The sequence below is a fragment of the Tinamus guttatus genome, unplaced genomic scaffold (assembly GCF_059628265.1).
Source record: "Tinamus guttatus ecotype Peru unplaced genomic scaffold, ASM5962826v1 Tinamus_guttatus_pri_ptg000383l, whole genome shotgun sequence".
In the NCBI taxonomy this organism is placed as follows: Eukaryota; Metazoa; Chordata; class Aves; order Tinamiformes; family Tinamidae; genus Tinamus; species Tinamus guttatus.
The window spans coordinates 4,561,001-4,574,244 of record NW_028288917.1 but is presented as its reverse complement, the minus strand read 5'-3'; the positions used below and the strand labels follow the sequence as shown (position 1 = coordinate 4,574,244).

Sequence of the window (13,244 nt, the reverse complement as noted above, 5' to 3'; positions counted from 1 at the left end):
TACCAAAGTATCTTGGTATTTTCATTCTTTGGTGGGTAAAGCCAGAATAGTGTTGTTTTGTGCAGTTCTGGTGGTGCGTGTTCATTTTCCAAAATTCAAAGTCCACTAGTCTGCCTCCTAATATTTACCAGTACAGTCAGAGGTCATAGTATTTGAATTATACCATATCCATTAGACATATTCCAAAGGATTTTTTTTTTTTGCTCCTCAGTCATCTGCTTTTCAAAAAAAACACAATTAAGGACTTGATTTGTTGTGTCATTCCTACTATAGTTTCTTCTTTCTTTGGATGGCAGGATTTCTGGCCAACCAGACTTCAGACTACTTTCCTACATTTATTTATCTATTTATGTTTAAATTCTAGCAAATAAAAGAGGTTAAGCCATATTTGAGTAGGAAAGTGAAAGCATACTGTTTACCAATATTAGTAGTTGGCTCCTTAATGTAATACTGGAAAAATCTATAGACTGTGGAGTATGAATCAGAAGTTAGATAAGCATAAAGAGGTTATGAGCTGGGCAGCTGAGCTCCCAGAAAATTGCTGGAAACTGGATTACATTTTATGAGGTAAAACAAACAAACAAACAAAAACTTGCACATCTTTCTGTACTTTCAGTTGTCTCTGAAACAGGTTTCAAGGTTTTAACTCCTAATTCTTCAAAAAAATTCCCTCAGCAAGTACTGAGAGATCCTGCCACGCTGGGTCATCTTGACTTCTGGATTTCTTGTGACAATCAGTGTCTCCCATCTTGCATAAACTTTGACATAGAGGTGTTTCCCTACCTCCATTTAGAATAATCACTTTGGCCATTTTTTTGGACAAACACTTTCTGAAAGATCTTTTCACTGCTGGTTCCTTGGAAGTTAACATTGAAATGCAAAGATTTCTAAGTAGTTCTTTGTGAGTGACAGCCCAACAAAATTAAAATAGCAACCTTCTTTGCAACAAATACATGCTATATTAATGGTGATCAAAACATATTCTTAGTTATGTGGCATTCTACTTAGACCAAATTTTATTCTTCAGATAGTATTAGGATCTTGTGTTACTATTTATTCTTCTGGATTACATTTTTTCTGTGGTGGGATGAAAGTGTGCAGGGTCCAAGACTGATAATGTGTTAAAAAGTGGAAAACATAATTAAGATATTTTACATTAAACTGGGTAAATCTCTTTACAGTGTAATAGAGATGCTATAATGTCAACATTATATACTTCTCTCTCTCTCTCTCTCTGTTGAAGCATTGACCAGTCAATAGGTCAGTGATTTCGTGTAATAATAATGGAGCAGTGGCAGAACTAGATTCAGTGACTGGAGTCTTAGTAACTACAACATTTAGTTTCTGGAAGGTGTTACAAATACAGCGTCTCTCAAGAGTAATGAGCTATCAACAAGAACTGATTTATTGGTGTATACTTCTGTTGAAAAGGACAACAGAAGAGGAGTGTCCTTCATTATCAATTTTTATAGGAGACCTAAAATTTATATTGTAAGAGCCTGTGGTTTATCATTCATACAAGAAAGTTTAAGGTAATAGCATCTTTAAAATTTAATAGTTCTTTATATCGGAATGCTGTTAACCGATTTCCAATGGCCCTGAATATTGCTTTATTGCAACTTCATTGTCTGTAACTCTTTAAAAGTAGAAGAGAAACAACGAGGCTAGAATAAAGTTATGTGCATATAGTCACATGTTACTTCGACATTTAGGATATCTGCAGCATTATTAGAATATTTAAGATATTTGCAGATATTAGGATATTTGCAGCATTTTCAAATTTCAAATGCTGCAAATTGGATGGTTCAGAAAGGTGTTAAAAAGATTTGCCTAGAGTTATTTGCTTAGTGTAAGACTGTGCATGAATCTGTGTACAGGAAGATGACTCATTTAATTCCGAAAGGTCATCTATTGTTAAAAGTAGTATTTCATAATTGGACTTACTGAAAAAAAATCATGTGACCGTAGGAATGAATGAATGACCATATTAAGAGTTTATTATTATAAATAGAGTATAAACATGATTAACACAGTACACAATTGAAAGAACAATGATTTCTGTATTGCTTTAAGAAATCTCATTAAAATTATAAATATATCAGCAAACTCAACAACTTTGAAGGATGGCTCTTGCTACCCTAATATTTTTGTATCATCTTTTATAAATGACTGAACTGATTATTTTGGCAGGGGGAGGCTGGGACAAATAGGAGTTTTTGGTTGGTTGATCGGTTTGTTTTTTTTTAAGGGGGAGTGGGGAGAGGAGTTTTGTTTTGAAAGGACATTCCTTTTTTAAGTAAGTTTTATTGCTACTTTAAATCAAATTTGTATTCTGTCCTGAATTCAGGAGGAGATGTTTCAGAAACCTTATATCAAAATCAATTTGTTTGGCTCTACTATATTTTGAACCTTGCAGGGGAAAACCAATTATTCTTTTACCTGAATTATTAGGAAAGACACTAAAGTCTCAAAGTAGTTCAGGGTGTAATACATATAAGATGTGTCAAAATGCCAGATGTGATATATAATTGTGTATATTACACCTTTCTAAATTATATAGATTCAGAAAATTTTACGTAAAGCTGAATGTTTTCTCTTGCAGGTTAAAAATTCTGGATAAATGTATCCTATATTTTTTCAGTCATCTACATCAATGTAATAGATGGAAGCACAAATTCAGGGGAAAAAGATAGAGAATGAAAGAATTTCCAGCCTGCAAGGGGTTGCATAGAACAGTACCTGTCATTTAGATGTTAGACTGCTTATTTTTGCTTCAACAGCAATCACTTGTGGACACCCTGGGAATCCATCTCATGGAGTGACTAACGGCAGTGAGTTCAATTTAAATGATGTTGTAAATTTTACTTGCCACACTGGGTACTTACTTCAGGGAGCTTCTCGAGCACAGTGCCGAAGCAATGGGCAGTGGAGTAGCCCTTTACCCAGCTGCCGAGGTAGGAAACTTTCCTGTTCTCTACTCTATACTGAATTATTTCCCTCACCTTAAAAACACTGGGATGAAATTATGAAAACTGTCCTTTAAGACTTTTTTGTCTATTTTACATTTTCATATTAAAAAAATGGTTTAGCTGAAGATTAGTGAAGCATTCCTTGTCCAGTATTTGGCCTCAAAGTCCCCAAACTGCAATCTCTAGCATTTAGTATTACAGAAGTTATATTAAATTAATAATGTACAGTCAGATAACTACAATAGTGAATGAATATTCATGCATCAAAACAGTATTAATTATTCTTTATTACCTAGCAATACCTGAAGAATGTTCATAGCCTGTGTACACATGAAACTGATATTTTTGCCTAGAATAACCTGATAATATTAGATTTCATTCTGAATGTCTTTTGTTAAGAAATTGGTTCCAGTTATATTCTGTGTAAGATGGAGATGTTTGGGAGAGAAAAATGAAGCAATGGTCTGTGTATGAAGAAATCTGTGTATAAAATCACACATATAAGGGGGAAAAAAGGAACCCATTTTGGAAACACTGTAATTGCAGAAATACAAAGTTTTTACATTTCATTGTATCTTTATTGTTTATTTATGTTAATACTAGTAACAAAATCAGAATTAAAAAGAAATATCTGTTTACAAAGTAGCTACTTAAACATATTATTATGCTTGTCTAAATTAATTTTGTCCTAGTATTAAAAAATTATTTGGGGGAGGGGAAAACTTGTACAGTAACTTTTACTAATTCAGTATTATTCCACCTGCATTTAAGTAAAAGTTGGAGTTTTTATAGCCAAACAAATCCTGAGTTCTTCCGTAAGGTTTTGTTTTGTTTTGTTTTGAACTGGTTTGAGATGTACATGAAATATTCCAAAATCTGTAAATGGGAGAATAAAATTGCCAGTAGTCTGCTTGTTTTTCTAGACTTACCTGAACTCCAGGAGACATAACACAATCTCATAAAGAAGTAAAAAAAGGATCTTTGAGACACATGCACCACCCTAAAATGTTGTATAGTGCTGGAAAAAAGAGAGATTACTAATTTATGCCACTGCCCAAGTCAGTGATTTGCTCATATCTTGAATATCATAACATGCAGTTCTGATCTTATAAAGAATGGTGAGAGATTAAGCAAAAGCAGCACCTGGGATCAAAGGAATGCAAAAGCTTTTTATGAGGAAATTGAGAAGTATCAGAGAGGAATTAACTAGCAGGCATGAAAGAAAATGATAGAAGTCTAAAAGCCAGGAGTGCCATGGAGAGAAGAAAAAAGGTTGAATTGCACCATTTTTTTCCAATGCAAAGTCTAAAGGACATCAAAATAGTTCAGTAGGAGATAAATCAGTTGAAAGTTACTAAATATATAGAGCCTCTATCTGGTTTAGGAATCCTTTGAGCTGAAGAGTTGGATGCTGTGATATTTTATAGGAAAATAATTATCAGATCAGGTTACCCTATTCTTGCTCTTTTTACTGTGGGCACTTTTTATTGATTTTCTTCAGACTTTGGCTGTTATTACAGAATATAGTGCTAATACCAAACCTTTGATCTGCTCTACCAGAAACTTTATCAGACAATTAATATCAGTCCACTGGACTAATACCTTTATGTTGTATGTCCCAAAATAATATGTGCAAGAGTAGGGAATGCGGTCTTAAAACTGAATCCATTTAGGTGCTGAGAATATTTAACAATGTTGTGAAGTGTTTTTTTATGAAACACTAAGATAAATTGATTATTTTCTTGTTATAAAACAAATGCAAATTGTCAGAGACATAAGGGAAAGAGAGAAAGAGTTAGGGAGAAAGAAGGGAGGGAGAAAGATTCACCTGGGATAAATCATGTGAGGTACTGAAATATACTGAGAGCCATGAGAAAAGGTCTGCAGCTGTAATATACAGTTTGGACATCTTTTCATTAACTTTCCAAAAGGTAGTGTATTTTGATGGACCTGATTTGGGTGTCACACTCCCTTTTCAAAGTTGCAATTGGCTGAGTTCATTTCTAATGCTGAGCAATGTTACTAATTTCCAAATGCGTGAGCTAAAAGCAAGCAAACACAAGGCTTAGCCTCTGGAGAGAACTGATGGCATGGAACATGCAAAGAAGTAAGATATGTATACATGGGATACTGAAGTTAGATTTTTCTGGGTTAAATTGGAATTAGTAAATTGGCAAGATTTTCCTTCCAGGACATAATTTGGCAAATCTTGGCAAAATCATGCATCCTCTGACAAGAATTTCGTAAAAGAGACTTAAATTTTTACTTAGGCTGAAGAGTCTTTCAGTGTCTTTTCTCATGGATTGCATCTCATGCTTAAATGTTGACCGCCAAATGAAGAAACTAAAGATTAGTTTCCAAAGATATAAAGCATTATTTTTTAATCACCTTATCTTCCATTAGTTAGAATAGAAGGACTGGGTTTGGAACTGTTTCCATCACAACAGCATAAATCTCAGCATAAAACATAAATCTCCTGTGATTAGGCAGTTAGTTTGTTGAAAAAGGGGGTAATGCTTAATCAGATAATTTCCCCAGCAGTGAAAGAAAATACTAAAGAAAAACTTTATAACTGTTAAGTATTGACAGTATTTGTATATATTGAGTATTTTCATCCACTTGAAAAATAATCACTTACAAAATAAGCCAATGTAAATACTATGCTTTTTTTCCTCAGAAATTCACAGCAGCTTGTCCTTAATGTGCAAAATTGCTCTAAGGATACTAACACTGAGACTGCAGATTGTGTAATAAAAAATTCAGTTATTGATAGCTTTATTATTTTCACCTGTTGCTTTGTTAAAAATTGCAATCATTGCAATATAATAATTTTCTTTGGTGGTCAGCTGATGATATTGTTTCAGAGATAGCCAATACTATTTCAAGCTCAGTTTGTGAGAAATTAGATCCTTTGTTCTCACTAAAAGAATACAAAGATGGCAATTCCCTTAATCACTACTCACAGAATTTATGCAAGTGAGATAACTAGCATGACAGTATAAATATTGGATCTGGGAAACAGAAATTAGCAAACTATTCCTGTTTAGGATCAAGTGTTTTTTTTTTTTTTTTTCCCTTATATACTTACTTATTTGCCCTATTAAACATTAGTGAGCACACTCTCTTGTTTCATGTGACACATTTAAGTAAGATTTTCTTTGGCTGGATGGCAGAGCCCAGAGGGTGCTGATAAATGGGGCTGAGTCTAGTTGGAGGCCTGTGGCCAGTGGTGTCCTGCAAGGGTCAGTACTAGGCCCAGTGCTCTTCAACTTGTTCATCAGTGATTTGGATGAGAGCACAGAGTGCACTCTCAAGAAGTTTGCATATGACAGCAAACTGGATAGAGTGACTGACTCTCCAGAGGGCTTTGCTGCCATTCAGAGGGACCTGGGCAGATTGGAGAGTTGAGCAGAGAGGAATCTCATGAGGTTCAAGAAGGACAAGTACAGGGTCCTGCACCGGGGGAAGAATAACCTCAGGCACCAGTACAGATTAGGGGTTGACCTGCTGGAAAGCAGCTCCATGGAGAATGATTTGGGAGTCTCCATTGACAACAAATTAACGATGAGTCAGCAATGTGCCCTTGTGGCCAAGAAGGCCAATGGGATCCTGGCCTGCTTCAGGAGGAGCGTTGCCAGCAGGTCAAGGGAAGGGGTCCTGCCCCTCTACTCTACTGCCTGCCCTGGTGAAGCTTCACCTGGAGTATTGCGTGCAGTTCTGGGCTCCCCCATACAAGAAGGACATTGAGCTTCTAGACAGGGTCCAGCATAGAGCGACAAAAAAGATGAAGGGACTGGAGCATCCATCTCAAGAGGAAAGACTAAGTGAGCTGGGCCTGTTTAGCCTAGAGAAGATTGAGAGGGGATCTGATCAACATGTACAAGTATCGGAGGCGTGAATCTGGGGAGGGTGGGGCCAAACTCTTCTCAGTGGTGGCCAGTGACAGGACAAGGGGTAATGGGTACAAACTGAAACATAGGAAGTTCCATCTCCATGTGAGGAAGAACTTCCTTCCTGTTAGGGTGACCGAGCCCTGGGACAGGCTGCGCAGAGAGGTTGCAGAGTTTCCTTCTCTGGAGATCTTCAAAACCTGCCTGGATGCCACCCTGTGCTATGTGCTCTAGGTGTCCCTTCTTGAGCAGGAAGGTTGAACTAGATGATCTCTAGAGGTCTCTTCCAACCTTAATTGCTCTCTGATTTTGTGATTCTGTATTAAAGCCAAATTTATTTTTACATACACAGTAAATATGGACCGTATCTGTACTTTTTGATTGTTGGAGGCAAAAATTATGTGGTCTTCATTTTCATTTTTTAATTCATAACATTGTTGTAATAGGTTTTATGATCAAAAATTGTTTAGGGATGTGGGCTTTCTAGATAGTGTACATTATAAATTCAGCTCTGCATCTTTGCAGAGAAAAACTTAGGGGTCCTGATGAACCAGAAGTTGGCCATGGACCCTTTATGTGCCCTTGCCACAAAGGAGGCCAATGTCATCCTGACCTGCATTAGGAAGAATATTGTCAGCATGTTGTGATGAATCTTTTTCCTCCACTCAACACTTGTGAGGTCACATCTCAACTACTGTGTTCATGTACTGAGTTCTCCAGTACAAGAGAGACCTAGGCCTACTGGAGCTGTTCCATGATTCTGTGATTCTATGATGGGCAACAAAGATGATTAAAGGACTGGAACATCTGTCATATGAGGTGAAGTTTAGAAAGCTGGGATTGTTCAGCCTAGAGAAAAGGAGGGTCAAAAGAGAGCTTATATATTTACCTGCAGGAAGGGAGTAAAGAAAATGAATTCAGACTCTTCTGAGAGGAACTCAATTTAAATATAATAAAAAGCTTTTCTGCTGGAATAGATTGCCCAGAGAGCTTATAAAGTCTCTAATGGAGATATTAAAAACTGAATTTAATACAGTCCTCAGTATCCCACTATCTGACCCTGCTTTGAGCAGGGAAATTGAGCTGGATGAATATCTACCGAAAGGACAAGAGGAAATGGCCTCAAGTTGTGCCAGGGGAGATTCAAGTTAGACATTAGGAAAAATTTCTGCACAGAAATAATGGTGAAGCACTGGAACAGGCTGCCTAGACAAGTGGTGGAATCCCCGTCCCTGGCAGTATTCAAGAAACATGTAGATGAGGCGTTTAGGGTCATGGTTTAGCAGGCATGGTGGGGATGAGTTTGTGGTTGGACTCAAATGATCTTGAAGGTCTTTTCCAACCATAATGATTCTATGATTCTGTGATTTCTAGAGGTCCTTTCAATTTTATCCTTTCTGTGATTCTTTCTAGCTTATGACTAAATACTTGATCAGATGTGTTATCAAGAATCTTGTTGAGGCATCTTCAGCCCTCAATTTCTGCTTTTGAATTCATTGTGACCCAAGAACATTTGGTATTTTTTCAAAAGGAGCAAATAGAAAACTACAGAGCAGACTAATTCTAACCTCTGTACCAACTAACAGTGTTGCCAAAGAACACTTGTGTTTGTGTTTCCCTACTTTATATCAGAAAGGAGTCGTCCCTACTGTAAACTGCCTCACCAGAACCTTACAGCATAAATGCATTTACATCATTTAACTAGAAGCAGAAACCGATAGCCTGACATTAAGATTTTTAGCTCAATAAATACTAATCGTTATGACAATATTCTATGAAAATTAGTGACACGCTTTTATAACTGTGTTTTCTTTATTAAACAAAGTTTAATTTAATGAATGTCTCTGTAGAGTTTAAATTGCCTTTTTTTTGCCAATAAGAGTTAAATAATTTTTATCTTGAATTATTGCACTTGCATGGAAGAAAAAGAAGAAAATTTGCATTTAATAAAGAAATTCACTTCCACTGTAGCTGATGAAATCACCTGAGTTGGTGAAATAAAAACACCCTGAAATGTTAATTTTACACCCATGATTTAAAAAAAAATCCAAAAGTCATTTATATATATATATATATATTGTTAAAAATATCAAGAAAATGGTACATAAGGTAAATTAAAATGTTTTGAACCTGGTTGCTAGTTGAAATATCTGTCAATTAAATACTTACAGCTCTTTGCCTCATGTTGAATTGATTTGACCTTGCCTAAATGGAGTAATACCATTTCTTTTGGAATATGCCTTTCCATCCAAAATTTCTTTTTAACTTGTAAGTGAAAAATATTTTTATTAAATTTCATTGTTAATCATGAATCTGTGTGTAAGAAAAATAAATCTTCGCACTACTTGAATAATCTGCTATTGAAGAGATTAATATTCCTGGCAAACCTGCATCATTTAATATAGCAGAGATTTTACGTCACCCTTCTTTCAAACCTCACTTGAGTTCACCTGAATCAATAGCAAACTTGGCTTCACTTGACTGAGACTCTGCATGTAGTTGCTACAAAATATTGAATAGTGCTTGAGGTTATTTCAGAAGAAAAGATTTATTTTATATTATTTTCTTACTAAATTACTGTGCATGCTTAGGAAACACAGATATTTTTTACAAATACAGTGAGACATCTGTCAGGCACTCTGTGGCAATGATGCATTGCCCCTATCTATTGTGTCGCTAATAGGATAGCTAACAAGTTGCTGTCAGGAATTTATGCCAAAGAAAGTATGTGGGGTTTTTTTTGCCTGACACACACAAAACAGTACAGAGAAAGATCATGCATGCCACTTCAGCACCATATGATCAGAAAAAAAATGTGTGAAATAAAGATTTCAATATATTTTTAGATTCTAATATGAATTAGAGAGCTCTGAACAGTATTTGCAGAAGTATTTTACCCCATTCCAGAATGCCGACATCAATTTGCCACTTTTTGCAACACAGCAACTAAAATCTTTAGTATCTTAAAATTAAAACTTTTTTGGATACGGATTTTGGTATTGTTCAGGTTTGATCTTCTGTGTTCTGAGAAATCATGATGATTTACACAGCAATGCCTTGGAAGAATTTATGTTCCTACTATTTCCTTCACAAGTATAAAGAAAAACGTGGTGGTAATGTTGATAAAATATATGAATTTTTCTTGTTAACAATTGAAACTAATAATCCTGCTTCAATGACTATTTTATGCTTTTACACACACACATACACACTTTTCACACACACTTTTTAAAATATATTTGCAATATGTTTTAAAAATTGCAACCTATGGTAAAGATTTAGGATATGCTTCCAGAATTAGTACTATTACAACAAAAATTATTGCATTCACACTACTTAGTACAAAAATGAATGTACATATAGACAACACATCTAAAGAGTAAGGACAAGTATACAACTTATCTTTCTTTTATATCTGTAAGGGTCACACCTGTGTGTGCACTGCGGGAAGGGATATGGGAAGAACAGTTTTCATAGGTTTACAAGACAAATGCTTTTTTTTTTTTTAATTAGCTAATCTAGTAATCTAAAAGAACTATCATTTTATGAAGTTTAAACAACCTAGTTCAAACCTAGAAAACTAATTGTAAGTTTATGGATTTTTTTCACAGGCTATGGACTCCAGTTTTATTGTAGTAGAGGATGAATTGGCTACTTAGTTAACTGAGAAGTCAGACAAAATTTTTCACTGAGGAGGTATAGGAAAGACTGGATTTTTTGTAACACAGAGAATATTTGGCATCTTTATATCAGTGAGAAATATTTTGGAGTGCTTTTAAAAATTAAGTATGTCTTAGCCTTTCATCTAACAAACAAAAATATGTCAACTTAGTTCTGTATACTCAATTGAAATGATTGATGTTAGTTAAGGTCTTGTTTATAACAGGCTGTTATGTGGCAAATTATTAGCGCTGATTTACACTATTACCCAAGACATTTGTACTGTAATATTACAGTGAAAAATTACTTTGCCTGGACAAATCAGAAGCATATCAGGACATCTGATTTTCAGGTTTATGTTTCTAGATGTTTCTAGCTTTATGGTTTATATGGGCAGAATTTTCATGTAAAATGAAAAATATTTAAAAAAGGAAAAAAAATGAGCCTTCTATTTATTTGAAACTTCTGCAAATTGAAGTTGTATGCTGACTTTTTTTTCTTTTAGCTCATTGAGTGGTTACTATTTTTTGTGGTATTGACTTTACACTGAACTTTACAAAATTACCACAAACACTAACTAGATGTTCACAGACCGCCCATTCTTTTCTTGTTATACACAGTATCTCCTAAAATTTGCTGTAAAGTCAGAGTGAATTCTCTACTTTTATTCATTATGAGTGGTTATCTCTGTACATGTTCTAGATACCAGCGTTCATGTAGTGCTTTTCAAATAAAGTTTAAAAAATACTCTTGATCAGCTATCAAAGTTTAAAAAGAAGTTTAGCATTGTTTCTGTCAAGGGAAAGAAAGAGGGAGAGAGAACAAGAAATGAAATACCGTGAATGATGTACTTTGTGATGATCATTCAACTTTTTAACAGAAAGCTGCCTAGAGGACTCTGACATGGTCTTTTCACTTCTTTGTCCTCAAGGGTTTGAATCTACTCAGTGTGAAGTTCCAAAGTCATCAGGGCAGATTTAAAGCATTCTCCTGCTTTTCTCAACAGACTAAATTGAGAGTGCCAGAATTCATTTCCCATGTAACCCTTGACAGCTGTCATTGAGAGAAAGCAATCTCCTTCTGTTCTTTCTGTGATTTACAACTGTGTCCCCAGGGTGAAAAGTAATCAGGGAAACTACTGCCTTAGTTCTGTATGCCAACCAACTCAAATTGTTTTCTGAAGTACTCCTTTATGCATCCGTTGCTAGCCACACTACACTCATGTATATATTTTAAAAGATCTATCGAGTATGTTAAATAGCATTGAAGATATAATTTTGTTTACTTTTTAGCTTGAAGGATGTATATGTATTTATTCATATATGCATATACATACTCAAGCATACATAAACATATACTCATGCAGATAGCTTTAAGATTCAAAAAATCATGACAAGGAAAATAGCAAATTTTATGTTTGGCCTTAATACACTTTTGGCAAAACTTATCAAAAAGAATTTCCATAAACTTTAGCTAAGCCTTCGGGATGAGTGGTGAAAACATTCATATTGTTGCCTGTACAGTGGTAGAGACCCACGTTTTCTTATTGGTGGAAAACTGTCCCAAAGTCTCAATCATGAAACTAGGTTGGAGCCCATATTTATAGACAGTCTTTCAATACAGAGATGCTGAACAAGCATAAAACACTACCACCCTCTCTTGCCAGAGGTGAAATTACTAACAGTATTACCATTTAGCAGTTAGCACCCGGAGCTCTAGAAAAGAAGTAAAGGGCGAAAAATGTTCAGATAATAACATAATTAACTGAAAAATGCACAGAGTATAGTCAAGGGATTCTTGAGAAAGAAATGAAAGAAATGTTGAGATTGCAAGTAATGAGTTAGGTAGACATCTAGTATCAGTCTTGTCATATAGTTTAGGAAAAACAAATCAGTATTTCATTAGTTATTAGTTTAATTATGTGCATCAATGAAATCTCATGGTAAATGTGTATGTACTTGTTTAAACTGCTTTTGACTAATTTATAATGTTAATGTGGGCAATATGGAATGCAAGCTATATAAAATGCACCTGTACTGTAGATCTGTGTGGGTGTAGCAAGAGGTTTAGTTACACCAGGACAAGGTGGTTTCTAATCTCATCCAGTCTTAAATAAGGTTGCTAAATTGATATTAACTCACCATAATTCACCTTAATTCACACAGTTTTATGATATTTATTTCAGAGGATTTATATAGTCCATAAAAAAAATTCACTTCCGTGTGTTTTTACCTTTTTAGCTACTATGTAAACGAAGAGCTTCTTTATGTAGTAATGAAGATGGTTGCTAAAACAGAGATATCAGAACAGGAAAATGTTAGTTTACTGTAGTTATTTCTCAGCTTTGCTGATTCACTGCAAAATGGGGCACTGATTATAACACTGGCATAGGTCTCAGAAGAAACAAAAATTCAGTTCTATGCCGTGATAAACACCCTGTACAACCTTGGACATTCATTTGTGAGATAATGGATCACCATTTCCTGGCAGTCATATTGGGGATCACAACTGCATTACTTGAGAAGAAAAATGGTTTCAGCTGAACAGGCAGATTATGAAACATTTTGTATTTGAAATTAAACACGAGTGAACATTTGCGGCTTGTTCTATTGTATTAGATAATACGGAGTATTAAGGAATATGTGTGTTAAAATTTAACATTTTGAAAAAAAATGATTCAGAAGTAAAAAAAAAAAGCAAGTAAAAAGCTTAAAGTAAAAGAAAA

The 13,244-nt window shown here is 34.9% G+C and overlaps 1 protein-coding gene across 1 annotated transcript in view; it reads left to right on the top strand.

Annotated features, from left to right (window-relative positions):
* CSMD1 (CUB and Sushi multiple domains 1) overlaps positions 1-13,244 on the top strand; it is a 994,655-nt gene that overhangs the window by 948,606 nt on the left and 32,805 nt on the right. Inside the window, exon 54 of the mRNA XM_088530602.1 lies at positions 2,781-2,954. Within this exon, the coding sequence (XP_088386728.1) occupies positions 2,781-2,954 (174 nt within the window). The remainder of the gene's footprint in view (positions 1-2,780; positions 2,955-13,244) is intronic.